General features: G+C 51.9%; 1 protein-coding gene across 2 annotated transcripts in view; it reads left to right on the top strand.

Moving 5' to 3' along the window:
* Plin3 (perilipin 3) overlaps positions 1 to 2,103 on the top strand; it is a 14,137-nt gene that overhangs the window by 5,536 nt on the left and 6,498 nt on the right. For both annotated transcript variants that reach the window (XM_021149340.2, XM_029471042.1), the window contains exons 3-4: positions 911 to 1,109; positions 1,262 to 1,344. In XM_021149340.2, the coding sequence (XP_021004999.1) occupies positions 911 to 1,109; positions 1,262 to 1,344 (282 nt within the window). The remainder of the gene's footprint in view (positions 1 to 910; positions 1,110 to 1,261; positions 1,345 to 2,103) is intronic.

The raw sequence follows: 2,103 nt of genomic DNA, 5'->3' as shown, positions 1-2,103 counted from the left end.
CAGAAATCCGCCTGCCTCTGCCTCCCGAGTGCTGGGATTAAAGGCGTGCGCCACCACACCCGGCTTCCTCTCTCTTCTTTTTCTTTTTTCTTTTTTTTTTTTAATTTTGAGACAAAGTCTTGGTATGTAGTCTAGGCTAGTATGGAACTCACAGAGATCCCCTATGTCTGTTCTCTGAATGCTGGAGTTTAAACCCCTAGATCCAGCCCTTCATTTTTTCTTTGCTTTCAATACAGGGTCTCATGTAGCCCAGGCTAGCCTCAGACCCACTAGGTGGCTGAGGATGGCTTTGAACCCCTGATCCTCTAGCCTATACCTCCTGAGTGCTGGAATGAGTGCTCACGTGTACTTTCTCTATCATTCTCTTTCTCTCCCCTTCATCTCTCTGTCTCTCTCTCTCCCCTGTCTCTCTGAGACAGTGCCATTTAGCTCAGGCTGAATTCCAATTCATTGTGTAGCCCAGGGCATCAAAGTCATTCTAGAACCCTTGAGGTCCCAGCCTGTGCTGGATGACGTCATGTGCTGTTTTCCTTGGTTTCTAGGGTTGGGAATGGAACCAAGGGCCTCTTATGTGGTTGGCTAGTGCTTTAACAAAAATGCAGTTCTTTAGACAAGCATGATGTAGCTGCAGAGGTAGGCAAATCTCTGTGAGTTCCAGGCCAGCGTGGTCTACACAGTGAGACCCATTCTCAAAAATACAGGAGGAAACCAAAAAATGGGATTTCTCAGTCACTGCACTTCCTGACACCTCGCTGGGTGGTCAACCCCGTGCTGGAACCTTCAGTTCCTGCTTTGTGCAATTGTTGGTCCCAGGAGTGGTGTAGCCCAGCTGATCTATTCCCCCCCCCCCAAAATGAGAGCATACTGGTAGCCATTCTGAGCTTCTCTCCTGGTCCCCCACCCTCCACAGCCCAGCGTGGTGGACCGTGTTGCCGGCCTGCCTCTCATCAGTTCCACATGTGGGATGGTGAGCGCCGCCTACACCTCCACCAAGGAGAACTACCCCCACGTCAGGACTGTGTGCGACATGGCTGAGAAAGGCGTCAAGACCCTCACCACGGCCGCTGTCAGCACGGCACAGCCCATCCTGTCCAAGCTGGAGCCCCAGAGTGAGTTGAGGACCCCAAGGTGTGGAGGGAGAATGCCCCTCATCTGGAAGGAATCACCCCCACTTCTGATCTCCAATTCCCCAAAACCAGTCCTGGATGGCTCTCCCCACCTTTGAGGGCATTTACCGCGAATGTGTGTTTTCTCTCCACAGTTGCGACGGCCAGTGAGTATGCACACCGAGGGCTGGACAGACTGCAGGAAAGCCTGCCCATCCTCCAGCAGCCGACTGAGAAGGTCAGTGCTAAGTCAGTTGATCCCATCTTGAGGCCGTGTCTGGACCTGCCAAGTCCTGCTGCATGCACAGCACAGGGCACATGTGACAGTTCTCACCGTCCGTCCTCACCTGTACTGGGCAAGAAGGTCTTTAAGGTTGGCCACATTCAGTCAAAATACTCTCAGGATCCCACCGAACCCAGAGCAAAAGGCCCACTGGGTCTGGCCCCTCAACCACTATGCACAGTTTAGATTGTGGCCCACACCCTTAGAAACGGCCTTTGGAAGGGAACCTAAACCCAAGAAGACGGAATGTAGAGACAACAGATGCATATGTGGGATTCAGTCCCATGACTTTTACATGCGCTGTTCCAGAAACCCAGCTCTCTGATCTGTAGAACCTCCATTAACCAAACCCAGTGAATAACTGGACAGCCAGTAGGGTATTTTCTTGACAGGGTCTTACTGAAATAGCCCAGGTGGCTTGAATGCTGACCACGCCCCAGCCTCCCATTGGGGGCTCCACCCCTGACCACACCCCCAGTTCCTGACTGAGGAATTCTAGGCAGAATTCCAATTCTGGTCATACCTAGTTCCTCACTGGGGACTCTGTACAGGAACTCCACCCCTGACCATGCCCCCAGCCTCTCTCTGAGGGATTCTAGGCAGGGGTTCCACCTAGACCCCATCCTATCTGGTCTCTGAATCAAAGGCTGGGTGGCTACTTTGCTATGGGAGCACACTTTCTTTTCATCTTCTTTTTTTTTTTTTTTTTTTTTT

The sequence above is a fragment of the Mus caroli genome, chromosome 17 (genome assembly GCF_900094665.2).
Source record: "Mus caroli chromosome 17, CAROLI_EIJ_v1.1, whole genome shotgun sequence".
Classification (NCBI taxonomy): domain Eukaryota; kingdom Metazoa; phylum Chordata; class Mammalia; order Rodentia; family Muridae; genus Mus; species Mus caroli.
The sequence above is the reverse complement of the archived record's forward strand: the minus strand, read 5'-3'. Positions and strand labels throughout refer to the sequence as shown.